The sequence below is a fragment of the Scardinius erythrophthalmus genome, assembly GCF_964197995.2.
Source record: "Scardinius erythrophthalmus genome assembly, chromosome: 6".
In the NCBI taxonomy this organism is placed as follows: domain Eukaryota; kingdom Metazoa; phylum Chordata; class Actinopteri; order Cypriniformes; family Leuciscidae; genus Scardinius; species Scardinius erythrophthalmus.
In genome coordinates, this window is record NC_138226.1 from 22,544,292 (window position 1) to 22,559,794 (window position 15,503).

The window sequence follows — 15,503 nt, forward strand, 5'->3', positions numbered from 1 at the left end:
GATTGTTTTAATAAATGTGCACTGTGGATAAAGAGAAGACCGTGTTTAGATATTTATAATGGGTCTACAGCAAACTGACACATACCTGACCCTTTGATCTCTCTGACGTAATTGCTTGGAAACCAGCCTGTCTTGCCGTTGAAGGATCCTTCCCACCAGCCCCCTTCTTCTGTGCGAGTAACATTGATGATGTCACCCTTGCTGAAAGAAAGCTCATCCTCATTGGTCTGCTGGAAATTGAAGCGAGCTTTAACCACTAACTGAGCGCTACTGTTCTCCGTCATGTCCTATAAGAGAGAGAGTACTTATGTTTACATACAGCCTCACGAGTCAGAAAATCAAAACTGACTCATTTACATTAATTAATATGTTTTCACAAGACATTGCTTCTAAAACCAATAAGTTAAGTTACAAACATCAAAAGAAAGACATCTTTGCCTTTGTAACTTATCTAAAAATATGGCAACATAACAGCTCTTCACATGAAAAGAAGTTTTATACACTACTGATCAAAAGTTTGGTGTCAGTAAGATTTTTTTTTAAAGAAATTAATATTTTTATTCAGCGAGAATGCATTAAATTGATCAAAAGTGAAAGATTTCTATTTCAAATAAGCTGTCCTTTTGAACTTTCCATTTATCAAAGAACTCTGAAAAAATTTATCAGTTTTCACCAAAATATATTGCAGCACAATTGTTTTCAACATTGATAATAAGAAGAAATGTTTGAGCACTGAATGATTTCTGAAGGATCATGAAACACTAAAGACTGGAGTAATTGGTTCAGCTTTGCCATCACAGGAATAAATTACATTTATAAAATATATATTACAATGGAAAACAGTTATCTTAAATTGTAATAATATTTCACAATATTACTGTTTTACTGTATTTTTTTATCAAATAAACGCAGCCTTTGAGCGCATAAGGGCCTTTCACACCGAAAGTGATTAAGCAACGTGAATGTACGTCGCGATGACACTCTTACATCGAAACAATAGATCCCTATGGAGCTATTCACACTGGTTGCGATCAATCGCAGTGCGACAGTTTCTTTTTTCACCAGTGTATCGATTTTTTCCCCATCCCCCTGCGATGGAACAAGCCGCCTAATTAGATTTGAGCTTACCAGAGCCGCTGCTGTTACACAAAAGTGTGAGATTGGTGGCGCTGTTTTGAAAACCGAAAAGTAAAGTAAAGTATTCCGGAAGAGAGAAGAGAATGGATGTTGAGTGTTATCACTGGTGTCTGAGAACAGATTTATTATTACATGTTCTTTATACAGAATATTATTTCTATTAATTTTCCACTGAATTATGTGAACTGAAGAACTTGAAACAGCGTACAGAGCGCTGTTTTCTTCCGTGCGTGTCTGTTGTGTGTCAGAGAGCTATTTGCTCTAGTGCTGTCATATAAATCATATTATCTGATCATAACTCCTGCCCTACCGAACGGCGACGTCATGTTCATTTCCTCGTTCTGAGTTCTGCACAGTTCCACACATAAACAACTGAGAGAAATGTTTTTACAGATGAAACATGAAGCCAAATAAATACATGATTAGAACAATATATGTTCTGTATGTGTTTTTCATGAGGCTCGGGGTATTATATTTTATAACCATAAAGAATGACAAATGCTTACATGAGAAATGCTAAGCAGTTCAGTTTATTATAAAACACTACAAATAATGCACATCTGCTCATAACTTAACCAAAATACACTTTAGATCGCAGTCTGAAGTTATTACACGCACTCGATGATGGTTTCTGTGTAGTACCAAACTTTATTTATCTTAATTTACTGTTGTATGTTGTGCAGCAGATGAGGTTAAAGCCATGGAAAATGGGAAAACCTACAAGATACATACATGAGGAAAAATGTTTTGCATTAAGTATGAAAGCTCCGTTTGTCTGTGATTAGCTTAGCTTTATCACGTCGCGCTCAGTGTGAATGGACCTTAAGAGACTTCTTTAAAAAAAAAACATAAAAAAAAAAATCACTGACCCCAAACTTTGGAACAGTTGTGCAGATGTTTTGCACATATATTTCCATTGTGATCTGATGAGGTTGGTTGAGAGGTCTCACCCCAAAGTTACTCACAAGGCTGCGGAACTGGTTATGGAGCAATTTAGAAGATCGTCCCAGTGAAGACTGGGAGGCCAGTGATTCGAAGGATTTGATCCGGTGGGCGGAAGAGTGACGCGTACATACAGAGTCGCTGCCAATGCCAATATCTACACCAACACAGAGAACACAGAAGAGAATAACAACCACTGGGAACATCTGTAACAGTGTCACACATTATTAAAGGAGCACATTCGGAACTTTGAACACATTTTAAACTGTTAATAACTCTCTACTTTTGGGATTTGTTGTTGTAGCACTGTGCTGGAATTTATTTTCCAGGAAGTACCGTGTATAGCCACAGTAACGTCTTCAGCTAGTCAGCTTGAGATCCTTTCCATCTAAACTGGTTATATCTCTTAAGCCTAGTAGAGAATGTTTTATGAGCAGTAGGATAACCATATTCATCCGCACAGTCATGCAGAGCCAAAGCACAACCAAACAATGTTCTTCTGCAAAATGCATGCGGTTTTATTTTTTAACCACTAGTGGGCCAAAAGTTAAATAGTGTTCCTTTAAAAGAATAATGTTTTAAAAAATTAATTAATTCATATTGTGAAAATCTAAATGGGATAGTTCTAGATACTAGACTTACCTGCAGTCACTTTATTGAGGGCAACCAGTGTAGTGAGGACTCTGCTGAAGTTGTGGCCCTGAAGCAGGTCACCAGCCTCAAATGGCTATAGAGAGAAAAACATTATATAACACCATTAATCTAGACCACCTACAAGTCAGTTAAAAGAGTGAAAGAACCATATAGGACTCTAGCCTATTTCAAGCACATTAAAGGGATAGTTCACCTAAATTTTTTAATTCTGTCATCATTTAGCCTACTCACCCTCATGTCATTCCAAACCGTAAGACATTCATTCATCTTCAAAACACAAATGAAGATATTTTAAATGAAATCTGAGAGATTTCTGTCCCTCCACTGACAGTCACGCAACTACCACTTTTGTTGTTTTAAAAAGTTCATAAAGAGATTTCAAAACTAATCCATATGATTTGAGTGGTTTAGTCCAAATTTTCTGAAGAGACTGGATTGCTTTATATGATGAACAGATTGAATTTAGGCTTTTACAAACCTCATTGGTTCTTATGGAAGCTCAAACGTGCTTCATAACACACGAGAATGAACCTCATTGGTTGTCGCATGTCAAGCATGTATGCTTGAGCTTCTGTTTACCACAACTGATGTGTGCGTTGATGAATGTTTGGACTAAACCGCTCAATTCATATGGATTAGATTAACGATCTCTTTATGATCTCTTTACATTTGAAGTGATTGATCATAAAAAAAGCAGTTGCATGAACTGTCAATGAAGAGACAGAAATCTCTCAGATTTCATTTAAATATCTTCATTTGTGTTTCGAAAGATGAACGAAAGTCTTATGGGTTTGAAACAACATGAGGGTGAGTAAATGATTGTCTCATTCTTGATCTCCAGTAGCTCACAATGCGTATGTTAGGTTGAGTCCGTGTAATGGTAAGCATTATTATGTACTACACTGTAGCAGCAACAGAAAGGTTCCCAACTTGAATCCAAAGGATCTGTAGCCTGTCTTTAAACCGCATCAATTACATACATTTTATTTGTGCCGACCTGCAACAGTGGCATGTTTGCGCTAGTTCATTACATCAGGGTTTGCTTTTGCTGTGATCTTATGGGAGTGACAGGTTGTAAAAACAAACAAATAAATAAATAAATAAATAAAAGTATATATTGTGCATGAATAAACTATTCATAATAAAAGCTGCAATATTCCATTAAAAAAAGTAAGAATCTTAACTTCATGGTGACAGTAGATGTAAACATGTTATGTATATAAAGGCCTGTGAATCAGGCCAAATATAGGCTATATGTAAATAAAATCATGAAACAACATTAGACAAATTTTGAATAATATGCAAAAAATATATCATATCACTAAAGAGTTTTGTGAGCTCTTGTCAACTCCAGCTTACAAGTTAACTACGTCAGACGGAGACCACAGAGACTTCAACATTGTTTTTTTATAAAATATGGAAAAAAAATAAAAACTTCCAGGACTATGTGTCCGTACTGAGGGATCCACAATGATGCTGCTGACATTGCCTGATTTATTCAGAGTTGATGCAAAGTGAAGACACAACTTTAAGACAATTAAAGCATTTTTTAATGGAAACAATTAATTTAAGATTTACTTTTTGTATTGTTTGATATATTACAGATCTCTGCATTTCAATTTAAAATGTATATTTTTGAATTTGTAACTTTTTTTAAACACTTTGTTTGGCAGTTTTACATTGTGACATGCTGAGGACAGGTTCAAATACATGCATTTTCCCAGTATAAATCATGCACTTAAAATAATTGCTTTTATTTTAAAATATTTTTTTAATTTATTTCCTGAGTATACAGATTCCCTTTAGATGTAACTTATTTGTATGAATTTCTTAATTTTTAGCGTAAAGGGCTTTTGTGTGTACTATATCAAATATAGTATCAGATAGACGTACAATCAAATAGTCCACATTCAGCATCTATGCAGACATTCATCAGTCATTTGTTATGTGTGCCGTTCGTTCCTCTGAGCAGGTGGTGTGGTTAGCTAGGGGTCACTGATGTCTCTTTGCTTATGAAGTGAGAAATCTGATTTGTTCAGCTCTAGATGGTCTGTCCTGTGTTGCTCTCTTGCAGTATTAGAACTGTTTGATTGACAGTTATGTGTACTTCTGTGAATGGACAGTGGCTGTGTGCATGTGAACTTCAGTGGGAGCAAAATATCAGCTTCCGCTTTACTTTCCGCTCTGATACAGTTTATGCCCTGAGAGAAGAAAAAACAAGTGTGTGTGTGTGTGTGTGTGTGTGTGTGTGTGTGTGTGTGTGTGTGTGTGTGTGTGTGTGTGTGTGTGTGTGTGTGTGTGTGTGTGTGTGTGTGTGTGTGTGTGTGTGAGTGTGAGTGTGAGTGTGAGTGTGAGTGTGAGTGTGAGTGTGTGTGTGTGTGTGTGTGTGTGTGTGTGTGTGTGTGTGTGTGTGTGTGTGTAAGTGGACAATGCATCATCTTGAGCGCATTGGCTTTCAAAGCAATGCTGCTCCTTTAATGCTTTATACATCACATAGGAACATATCTATTTGGGAAATAATGCCCTACTTCTACAGCTATAAGAATATCCATAATCGGTTTTATGTAAATTATTTTATGTTCTCCTATAATTCCATGGAAAATGTAATTTCAGAATTAAATCAAAGAGCAAATCACACCTGAACCACACTTAAAAAGCAGTTTCAGTAACAAGTTTACGATGCAAGTTTGGGGACAGTAAGATGAAAAAAAAAAAAAAAAAGAGAGAAACTAATAATTTTATTAAGCAAGGATGCAATAAATGTATCAAAAGTGACATTTATAATGTTACAAAAGATTTATATTTCAAATAAACGCTGTTCTTTTGAAATCCTGAAATAAATGCATCATGGTTTCCAAAAAACTATGATAATAAAAAACGCTTGCTTTAGCAGCAAATCAGCATATTAGAGTGATTTCTGGAGGATCGTGTGACACTGAAGACTGCAGTAATAATGCTGTAAATTCAGCTTTGCCATTACAGGAATAAATTACATTTTAAAATATAGCTTATTAAAACAGAAAATATTTTGAAAATATCTACAGCCTTGGTGAGCTTAAGAGACTTTCAAAAAAACCTTACCGACCCCAAACTTTTGAAAAGTAGTAACACAATAAGAGCCACTGTGTTTTTAAAACATGACTTACTCTGTCATATTTAAAATATAAGTGTTTCAAGAGTTTCATTAGGTGATGCCTGACTTTGTCACACTTTATCATATCTTTTGGTTTGCTTCGATCATATTGCAAAACAAACAAATACAAATTAATAAATCAAATTAATTAAAATCTTTCATATTTAAAGTACTTAAGTAACTAGATTAGAATGATGTATTTGGCTATACATAAATATAATTCCAGCGAAAACAATACGATTTTGGCCCTAATGTGGTGTGATTCCATATAGAGTGAAATCAAATATAAAAAAAACAATGGGAATTGCATGATGGAGTCTTAAGAAAATAAATTATAGTCAGACTGCACATCTGAAAATGTCATCATGTAGTTAAGCTTGAGATCACATCATCACAGCTGAATGGGCTCACGCAATGCTTCATGGTGAAGCAGCTTCAGAAGAGGCTGTTCAGAGTAAACTGGACACTGAGTAGATTAGTGAAAATCCCCTAAACAACAAATCAAGCTTTCATCCCGTGAGATCAAAATAGTCCTAAATTAATACAAAAAAGTGCAAATCAAACTCTCAGAAGATTAAAAAAGCCTTCTTTCAATCAGGCCTATAGTTGTATCATATAACGTATGTGGTGTAAATCATGGGATGAGGGTTGTCATCCGGGAATGTTCACACAAATCATGGGGTTGGAGTGGCAGACACTCCTTAGGCATAATGACAATAACATGTCCTTGCAATTTCTGTGACAAGTGCTCACAGCTGTAATGTTTCACACAAAATCCTAAAAATAAGTGTTTACTATAACAGCTTATTTCTGTTCCAAAATTTGCTTGCTGTGATGACAGGGTTGATCCCCAATAGAGCCTTGGGCATTGCAAGGTCAACCGGACACCTTTTAACAGGTCAGAGAAGAGCATATTACTTTGACAGAGGTGTAACAGCAAACACAAAAGCAAGAACACTCAATATGAGAAAACTCAATTAGGCACAAGGTGATTAAAAATAAAGATTGACCTAAAGCCACATAATGTACATTCAATGTCTTCAGGATTAGAAAGCTACAAGCAGGTGAGTTTTTACATTTGGAGCTAAACTTAAAAAAATGTTATTGTATGAAGAACATTTTATTAATCTAAGGAACACATTTCCACTATAAAGAACCTTTTTTGAAATGGAAAGATTCCATGGATGTTAAAGGTTCTTCATGAAACAATGGATGGCAATATTTTTTACGAGTGTATATAGCAAAGCCAGAACTGAAAGTATAGCCTATATCTATGCAAACAAACCCTGAGATGAATTCATTAACAATCACTGGCAGAACATTTGACATTTTCATAACTAGATCATGGTGCAGAAGACAGACACAACATTAACCACAAAGATGGAGCAATGATACCCACTGAACTTGAGAAAAGGTTATAAGATATTGTCAGTACATGTTTAGATAATGCTTTTGACATTATGCGTCTACCAAGAGCTCCATATGTGACGTGGGCCTCAACCTCACCACATCTAGATACACTTGACAATACATTAGCATTGCCCTGAACCATCTGTTCCTTAATAAATGCGCATAGATCAAAATCCTACAAGCCCTTTGTATGTCTTTCTGTGCATATTTGTGTCAAAACTGGCATGTTAATAACTATTTTTAACTAATCAAGTCATAAACGGTCTAGGCCTAATAGTGGACAGAAAAAAAAAACTTTAGAAAAAAGACTATTTCAGATAATATATTTTAATTTATATTATAATACAATCAATACTAAATATTATAGTTAGTTTTAGACTACAATAGCATTAACAAATAAAACCAAATCATTTAAATGAATTGAATATCCAAAAAATGTCTGTATACATTCATTTTTGTCATATTGGGGGTACTTGGCGTTAAAAAGTTTATTAAACACATTATGAAAGGCACTTCTGTTAAACTTAACTAAGCAGAAAACAAAGCTTCAATCAAAGAATCTATACCAATAACTCAAATCCATGCAGACTCAATTGAAACAGACAAACTGTACATGAATGGACAAAGCAACGCCATTCATATCTGACACAGCGCACAATATCGATGCTGTAATGCACAACATCACCCGAAAAATCTAGATATTTTGTTGACAATGCGTACAATAACCCCCAAATAAACCCTAGAGACATTTTCATAACATTACAAAGCTTTTGTCCCATCAGACTACGGCAATGAATCGATGTGCAGGGGGGCATGCTCTCATTCACACCGGTCCAGAGTTGCGTCTCCTCTGTATACTGCACGTCTCTTTTGTTGATTGTTTTCATTGTGGCGCCAATGCAGCAACATACAGTACAGTCGAGACTCAAAATACCATAAATACACCAACTTACCTCGACGCGAAACACCGCGCAGCCCTTCAGAAACTCCGTGATGTTGCTCAAGCACTCGCTGTCGTTCTTGGGATCTTGGAAGATCTGAGGAAAACGGGAAGAGCGGTTGCAAAGTGTGAACGCTTTGGGAGTGAAGGACTGGCTCAGGTATCCTGCATGAGAGTCCACAGGCTAACTGACTGACTGACTGACTACAACTACATATACATCGCGAGTTAAACAGCACCGTGGAAGTGGACAGCAGGAGGAGGAAGTGACGTTTTCAGATGGACGCCGAACGAACGAACACAATGGGACCAACACACACACCCCTGTCCCCTGATCTGGCGGGGGAAATCAAAACCGATCCGTCATTCAGATCAGGTATTTTGAGAGGTAAAGGAGAATAATGTAAATCAAAACATTCTTACAACATCAAATGGTTGGTTCTGGCGTAGTATTCGCTGCTAAGTGTTTTATTTGAAGGGAAAAGGGGCTCTTAGTCAAATTCAAAATCGACGAAACCCCAGAATTAATGTCAGTCATGGGATTTGTTGTATACTGCAGCAAGAAAGCACACGTTGTCAAAGTGTTGTAGCTGCAAAAGAGTCAATATGTTCTGTAAATGTAAAAATATTTAAATAAATAAAATATTAGAAATACCATTTTTGCACTGATTGGCACTATGTTGTTGAAACCTCCTTGAGAACAGTTAGGTACCCCCTTTTGAAAATAGCTTGAATATAGGCTATTGTGTACCGTGGGGTAGCTGTTTTTCGAGTTCTTTCTACAGTAGGCTCCATTTTGTAAGTTCCCTGGAGACCTTATGCCCAGAGGTTCTCCAGAGGGTTCCACCAGTCAGGCAATCTGTTTCTTTTCATTTTTACAGTGCAAAATTATCAGATTGGGACACAGGGAGTGGAAGCAATCCTTGTTCAATGTTTTCATGGGAAGCGTATGCCAACCCACCCATCCTTATGTGAAATAATAACCCATGAAACCCATCCATATTTACAAAAGAATGCTGTGCAATATCTTTAGTTTAAGCCTGTAGTGTCTCAACCCTCTTTTAGGGCCCTTTCTTTCTGTTTTATTTTGTTTCCCTAAATGGAGAATGCAAATAACAAATGTATTTCTTTATAACAAATTGTAGTTTTTTTTTAACAATTACATGTGAATTTACAGTTAGACTTACAGTTAAACACATTTCATCAAATAATTTGAAAATAGTTAGCTCTCCCAAAAATAAAAATGATCCTTTACTCACCCTTATGTCGTTCTAAACCTGTACTTTTGTTCAGGCCAATAGAGGCGGTATTAACATTGGCATGGCATGGCATCTTACGCACAGAAGCCGGTGGCATATCCGGTTATCATTGGCATGTGCCAGTGGATAGCCACTGACATTGTTTATTTTTTTTATAATATGTACAATGTATTTAAATACATATTGCACTGTAAATACACAGTTGTTTTGATAACTCACATAATAACACAAAATAACAATAATTGTTCTATTTGCATATGATTGACAGTTAAGTTGTGTCATTTGGATTTATAAACTATATTTAGATTGGTGGCCACAACTAAAAAAAAATGTGTTAAAATCAAATGTAGTTCTAATTAAAGTGGTACCAAACCAGCAGGGGTATGTGCCACCACAACCTGACACTTACCAATCAGTTAGGCCTATTTCATGTAATTGTAAACTAGCTTTAGAGAAAATACAACAAACCATTATAAAGTGATACCATTCCAAAATGTATTATGAACACTGGCATCAACCATTCAGAAGTTTGCTGGACCTTGACACTGGCTCTTCACATTCACAATGCAGAGTAATGTAGGTCTGTAGATACTATATTAAACTGGATGTCTATTATAATGTGCCTACAGCAAACATTCAACATTATTTCTTCCATAAGGTTATGGAATCTTCCATATCCATAAAATCTATCTTCCATATCCATAAAATTCATTGTGGAATATTAAAGCCATAGATCATATAACCACTAAGCACATATTAAATTATAGGCCTATATATATTTATTTAGATCAGTGTCAGATTACTTGTTTTTGTTTTTGCTACAGTATAAATCACAAACAAATAGCCTACTAAATACGCCACCTGTGGATCTTCCTCAACTGTCGTAAGTTTTGGGTTATCTTGTACTCAAATACAGGTGTGCCACAAACTGACTGCATGTTTGAAAAATATTACAGATTTTTTAATATGTTTCGTTTATTTTTTTTAAAACGCTTAATTTGGCTATTTATTTAAGATTTTGTGCCACAATTACAACAGTATAACTGCTCAACTCATCTGCCAGTCACTACTGGAGGTGCCACAACATATGGCGACATGTTCCGCAACATTGTCAGCAGAACATGATGCAATCCTTCGGCACATCATAAGTTATAGTGAAAAAACCCATACATTTACCAGCCCATAGACCCTCCCATCAAAGAAATCAGGACAGAAGTGGTTGAAAGTGGACAAAAAGTACAACACTAGGTGTAAACGGGTGACCGATCGACCAAAACGCATCTTAATACCAGGTGTTAACAGGGCCTAGACAGCAAGGAGCAACAGTAAGAGCTTTAAGTTATTGTTAAGGAAACTGTCAAGATTGCAAGTTGATTTGCTGAAAGATGTTCACAAATGTTCGTATCAGCAAATCAAATTGCAATGTCAATAAATCTTTCCTTCTTTGCAGTGTCATCCTATTAAGAGCTGCAAAGGATACCTAAGACGGTACTATAAGAAATGGATACTTCCTTTTAAGTCAGGGAGCCTAACAGCTGAAGCTAGGATATATTTACGTTTTGTAGTGAATTGTCAGGATGCCTTATCAGGATGCCTTTGAATACCTTCAGGTGTTCTTTAAAATGGTTTCTGTTCTTGTAGAGCTACAAAATGGGGTAACAAATCTAGAAATGGCAGTAATTGATCATTGCAGTCCGAGTCTGATTTTGAGACAAATCTGCCCTGAAAGAGTTTTGTCTTGTTCTCATTATTGCACAGAGAATTGACCAGAAGAACCGATTGTCTAAGATCATTTTAATTATTGATCAGTTTCATATTTTGATTGTCACAAATACTGCGATAGATATTTGGATCATTATGTACTGATGATAATTAAGGCAGTGACATGAATAACACAAGTAATATTTAAATATATATATTTTTTTTTTGCATTAAATGGCAGTTGCATTTAACAGTTCTGTTGCACTCTGACTGGTCACATGGACAGTCCCGACACAAACATGAAGCTGCTGCCCACACCATCTAGAAAAGGGTCAAGTGCACTAATATTTCTTTTTCCACTTTAAATATGCAAACTTTAGATTTTTTTTTATTGTATTTTTTTTTATTTCCACATAGCCCTCTTGCCGGGAAATACACCTGCTGTAAACATCCTATTGTTATGCTCACAGTCAGAATGTGAAATTTGGTAAGCAAACCAGATGGAGCTTCAAAAGAGGTTATTGCTGTCATAGACTGTTAGTCATTGTCAGAGCTGACCCTGAATATGACTGAATTCTTAAAACGCACCCCCCTCTGTATACCAAACCAAGAAGGACAGACTCCATGCATTATTTATGATGAACTGCTTTACAAAACACGCTGGATATCATTATACTTGAGTGCTTATGTGCTGACTACCTGACTTTAATTATAAAAAAAGAATACATTTGAATTCTGTACCTGCTGAGAGGCCCTACTGGCATATTAGATCACTATAGATTTGCATTTGCCCTCAGGCATTTTATTCAGTGGAATATTTTGTTTTCACTCTGAACTGTTTTTAATTTATTGTGTGATTTAATGTTATTGCATTCTTTTTACTTTTGTGCAATTTAGTTGAGATAAGGAAAAAAACGTGTGTTGAACTATAGTTGAATGAAGGCCATTTGGTGTGATTTTCCGAATTGCATTGGAAAGAAGCAGATGCTTATGGGCAGGGCCGGATCTAGACATTTGGAGGCCCTAGGCAAAATTCATGTTGGAGGCCCCCCCACCCCCAATAAAACACACTTGAAACAAATATGATTCCTAACCTTTTTATTTATAAAACATTTAATTTTAAATTTAGTATATTTTTACTTACACAGTACATAAGTTTGGACAAATTATTTGTAATGTTTTTGAAAGAAGTCTCTTATGCTCATCAAGCCTGGATTTATTTGTTCAAAAATACAGAAAAATAATATAGTGAAATATTATTACAATTTAAAATAATGGTTTTCTATTTTACTAGGCTATACTTTAAAATATATTTCTGTGATGCAAAGCTAAATTTAGAGTCACGTGATCCTTCAGAAAACTTTATAATATTCTGATTTATTATCAAATGTTAGAAATGGTGCTTAATATTTATTTTATAACATGTGATACTTTTTTTCATGATTCTTTGATTATTAAAAAGTTGTTTTAAAAAAGTCTTCAATATCACTTTTATAAATTTAACACATCCTTGCTGAATATTCCTGTTTTTTTCTGTATTTTTGATCAAATAAATGCAGGCTTGTAGCATAATAATAAACTTCTTTCAAAAACATTAAAAATAGTAATGGGTCCAGACTTGTTACTGGTAGCCTATCAAACTTTATCTAAGCTAATCTCTTTTTTGTTTAATGAAGATGTTATTGTTCTTGTTGTTATTTTGCTGTTTTATTCAGTTTATTCACAGTTCCAGAATACCACTTCAGTAGATGAACATGAACGTGCTTTTATAATTTTTCTGCGTTATGGGCAGGATTTTTCCCTCCCATTTAATCAATATTGACTGCAGATATTGTCATATTATTAATATCAGTAATATGTTATTATGTATTGCATTGCTACCTTAAATATGCTATACACAAATCAAGTGGAAGAGAAAGACACGATCGCTACTGAGCAGGAAAAAAAAATCTAAACTGATATTCGTATAGGCTATGATGTCAGGGTATTATCTAATCATCAGCATCAGCATATAGAAGATAGACCCATAGATATGAGATCCTTTATTTGAAACATTTAAAAATGTTGCAGTGTGTTGGTTTTTTAACTTTGAATACAAACGTCTTGTCTTTTACTTTTGTAGCTTTTTTACTAGTTAGCTTTGGACGCGATGTTATTCATTGATTGTACGCGCAAATTCAAAGCGTCGCGTCTGGGCACGTTAATGACGCTCGCGCGCTCTTTTAAATTCACAAAGCGGTGAATGATTTTTCCAGAAATGACGCTGATCTACAGTATCCCACAAGTTTATATTTAAAATACATTGCAATCACACCAAAATCGATGACCTGCATTACGAGCTGTGCTTCTTTGCGTGCCTATTTCTGCTTTTGCTTCGCACTCGCAGCACCTGATGGATGCGTTCGTTGACCGCCTCTGATCGCCTCTGACGTCCCCTCGGACTAAACTGGCTGGCGCCTCTATACAGTCATGGGCTGGCGTTAATGTGACGTAATGTAACAGTCTATGGTTAAGATAAACATTGTCACTATTTTTAGTTGATTAATAGGCTACATTTTGAAATAAATTGTAGATAGGACATTTAATTTTTTTTATTTTTTTTGTCCCTCTGTCTGGGCCCCATCCCGCCAATCGGGCCCTAGGCACGTGCCTAGTTTGCCTTTGCGTTAATCCGGCTCTGCTTATGGGAATAAAAAAAGAACACTGTTTCTTTAAATGTACTGCTTTTTGTCAATGTCTATGGAGGCCAATTTCCCATGTAAGCAATATAAACAGGGATTCATAGCTAACCTTGATAATACCTAATAGATTAATGCTGTTCATACACAGCCATGTAATGCGATTTGCACGCGCTTATCCTCAGGTTTCCATAACGTAGCCTATACAAACTGTGCTCTTACACACAGTCGGTTAAAATCTATGTTTTACTGGTTTCCTGTGAAATATGACAGTCAAAAGCAAACGTTTAGTTTATTATATATCTCACAATAAAATCGACGACTGCCAATGTTGTTGCCTGGAGCAACAGCAGCACTAGCGCGCGCTGAACGCCACAACCGACCTGCTGTATGCGTTTACATTCATATTGAGGATTAAACATCTGTTTTGACCAACAAAATATACACTATATTGGCCACTTGTGCGATAACACATATCCACGCGTGTGTAGAGTGAAGATTACGGGTAAAATGAACACTGAAACACGGTGCGCCAAAGGGAAGGATGCGCGCTTACTTTATCAGTAGTGCCTGGACGCAGCCGCTCCAGCAGCCTGCACAGGACAACCCCATCCTTTAGCGAAGACTGCAGAAATCCATCGGGGTCCGAAATGGTCTTTTTTGGTGATTCCAAAACCCCGAGCGTAATGAGCCAAGTAACCGTTTGTTCCGCCGGATTCATGGCCACGCCAGCGAGGTCGATGCTCTTAGTATTATGATTGTAATGGGGGGAAAAATAGGCTGTCTATTATCAACCAGTCGTTGAACTGGGAACCATTTTCTCTAAAACGTTTTATTTGTGGGATGGCGCATTATGGCGCTCCATGGAGATGAGTAATGCTATCGCTTCGCTCCCATTTCCTTTATTACGACAAGCTGTCAAACGCCTTTCACTGGAATACAGTCAGCGCACAAAACCTGCATCTTCCGGCAGATGACATCACAGCACAGACAGCCGTTTGTGACCAGTCTGCTTCGCATCCTGCTTTGCATGTGGACTGCATTCACCTGCTCTTTGCATGACAAATGTGTCATAACAGAGAGATTTTATGGGCATTTGTTAGGAGACCTGTTAGGCGAGATTAGAGAGAGGGGAGAGTTTAAATTAAAGGATATTGTAAAATAGTTCTATACACTGTGGGAGGGTAAAAGCATGAACATTTAACCCAGCCTATATATATATATATATATATATATATATATATATATATATATATATATATATATATATATATATATATATATATATATACATACATATATGATATGTTAAATATGCAATCTGCTGCCCTCCCATTATTAGACAGGTTATATGCTACTGTTTTATCAGACTAGTGCATTTCTTATGTGATCCGCAGGGTGGCGTCCTTTGAACATTTGAAACTGGGCCGCTGAAAAACATCATAAACCAGCCTAAAATGGTTTTACGATCTCAGCTGGTTTAGACCTAGCTGTTCTCCCAGCCTAACCAGCTGAAAAGTTCCCAAAGATATTTAAACAGCATCAGACCAGCCTGATCAGACTGGGAGACCAGTCTTTTTTTTTTTTTTTTTTTTAGCAGGGTAGGCAGGAAGTTAGAAATAAGTTGTTTATTATTAGTCAGTTATCTA

General features: G+C 36.1%; 1 protein-coding gene across 2 annotated transcripts in view; it reads right to left on the bottom strand.

The window, feature by feature from the left end:
* arhgef7a (Rho guanine nucleotide exchange factor (GEF) 7a) overlaps positions 1–14,763 on the bottom strand; it is a gene marked incomplete at its 5' end in the record, with an annotated part of 30,265 nt that extends 15,502 nt beyond the window's left edge. The window contains 5 exons of one of the 2 annotated variants that reach the window (XM_081367652.1): positions 86–287; positions 2,088–2,236; positions 2,722–2,806; positions 8,230–8,313; positions 14,411–14,763. In XM_081367652.1, coding sequence (XP_081223778.1) covers positions 86–287; positions 2,088–2,236; positions 2,722–2,806; positions 8,230–8,313; positions 14,411–14,575 — 685 coding nt within the window. The remainder of the gene's footprint in view (positions 1–85; positions 288–2,087; positions 2,237–2,721; positions 2,807–8,229; positions 8,314–14,410) is intronic. The other variant, XM_081367653.1, reaches the window with a different exon arrangement.
* Between the last annotated feature and the right edge of the window lie 740 nt (positions 14,764–15,503).